General features: G+C 43.0%; 1 protein-coding gene across 1 annotated transcript in view; it reads left to right on the top strand.

The window, feature by feature from the left end:
* LOC104949878 (sialin-like) overlaps positions 1–2,094 on the top strand; it is a 2,492-nt gene extending 398 nt beyond the window's left edge. Inside the window, exons 2-4 of the mRNA XM_010776306.1 lie at positions 12–245; positions 510–597; positions 1,243–2,094. Coding sequence (XP_010774608.1) covers positions 135–245; positions 510–597; positions 1,243–1,433 — 390 coding nt within the window. The 5' untranslated portion in view covers positions 12–134 and the 3' untranslated portion in view covers positions 1,434–2,094. The remainder of the gene's footprint in view (positions 1–11; positions 246–509; positions 598–1,242) is intronic.
* Positions 2,095–2,113: the final 19 nt, after the last annotated feature.

The following is a 2,113-nucleotide window of genomic DNA, read 5'->3' on the forward strand; positions in this document are numbered from 1 at the left end:
CCCCCCTATAGGCCAGTGTGTATAACTGGGACTCTGAGACCCAGGGCTGGATCCTGGGCTCCTTCTTCTACGGATACATCCTCACACAGATCCTCGGGGGATACCTGGCCGGCCGCTGGGGCCCCAAGTGGCTGATGGGATTTGGGATCCTGGGAACTGTATTTTTTACACTTCTCACCCCTGTGGCTGCTGACCTGGGCGCAAAATACCTCATCGCTGTCAGGGTGCTGGAAGGGATAGGAGAGGTAGGTTGTTTCATTACTAAAGAGACACAGGGTGATACAAAACATTGTGGGGAAATGTATACCATAAGCTGTAGTGGATTCAAATACAAAATGTGCTTTAAATGTCCTTTTTAAAATACATCTATGACCCGCCATAATCTCAATGGAGTTATAGACACACCTACAGCCACACCAGATACAGCGATGGTTTGCATGTGCAGATAAGTGGATGGTTATTTGTACTTTTTGCACTCCTGCTGATGCTCTTCTTATGTTTGTCTTCAGGGAGTGACGTTCCCTGCCATGTACACCATGTGGGCGGCCTGGGCCCCCCCGCTGGAGAGGAGCCGCCTGCTCACTATCTCCTACATCGGTAAGACACACACACACACACACACACACACACACACACACACACACACACACACACACACACACACACACACACACACACACACACACACACACACACACACACACACACACACACACACACACACACACACACACAGGGGTACAATGTTAACACAAAGGGAAACGTTTTTATTTATGCTACACAGTATGAAACAGTAGAATTGGGTTTTAACTGCTTTAATATTTCTTTAACAGAATAGTGATGTATTAGCTTTCCAACTAATTGTTTAATAAGTTGGATTTGGTTTTTGAAGCGTTTTAACTTTTGGACACAAAACTATTTGAAGATATTTCCCACTATTTTCTGAGTGTTTTTTGTACTTACCAATGACTCACTCATTTCAAAACAACAACATATTAACTTACAATAACAGTCATGCTTAAAATATCCTTAGTTCAAGGCAATGTAGGAACTTGATCTAAATGATGAATCTCTCCCTCACCATGTGTAGACCAGGGTATGACTCACCCATCTCACCTCATCATCAGACATATCATTTTTAATGTCTACCTCTCACTTTCTGTATATTCATCATTCGTAAGTTACTCTGTGCATTCAGACCGCTGCAGGATACAGATGTTCATCTTCTCTCTTCCTCCCCAGGAGCCCAGCTGGGGACCGTCGTATCTCTTCCTCTGTCTGGACAGATCTGCTTCTACCTGGACTGGACCTACGTTTTCTACATATTCGGTAAAACATCTGGGGGTTTCGCTAGTGTAGGGTGGGAGGGGGGTGTTCCTTTGTTGCTGACTTTCCCTCCACCAGAAATACATTGTTTTATTTCCATATTTTAATTTTATTTGTGAGCGATTTAACACATTTTCCTGATTTCTATTTGGGTTTTGATGAGCTTCAACTTTTCTTAGTGTTTCGGTTTTTGCTTTGATTTCCAAATATCAGCAACTTTTTGTCATTGATAAATTCCTTACTATTCTATTTCCACGTGATGCATTAAGCCAGAACCCCATTGTCTAGTAAGATGAAAGTGACATCATGAATAGGTCGGATAAGAAACATTAACATCTCAGACGATGTCTCATCTTGTCTAATTAGGAAAGTGTAAATAAAAAATGCTCTTCTGTAGTTGCTGCCGGTCTGGATTATGGAGTCTCTGGAGCATTTCCCTGACGTCAAGCAGCCTCTCCATTGATTAGTCAGAGATGTTTGTTTTCCTTTAACACTCATCCTCTAATCCTCACACGAGCTGTTTCCAGTGTCTGCTCCTTTGTTCCTCTTTGGCCGGTGGAAACGATGAGTTCGCAAGTTTGAGAACAAAATGTGCTCACGGATGGAAAAATAAGTCCTGTTTAATTGACTGGCTTGCTTTCCTGGTGAACAAATGCCACTGCCACTAGTTAACCCCACGTGTAAACCACAGGGCAGATGTAAGCGTAGTTATGTTACACAAGTAAAGAAGGGGTAATGACTAGCTTTGTGTGTGTGTGTGTGTGTGTGTGTGTGTGTGTGTGTGTGT

The sequence above is a fragment of the Notothenia coriiceps genome, unplaced genomic scaffold, assembly GCF_000735185.1.
Source record: "Notothenia coriiceps isolate Sejong01 unplaced genomic scaffold, NC01 NC01_scaffold00016867, whole genome shotgun sequence".
In the NCBI taxonomy this organism is placed as follows: Eukaryota; Metazoa; Chordata; class Actinopteri; order Perciformes; family Nototheniidae; genus Notothenia; species Notothenia coriiceps.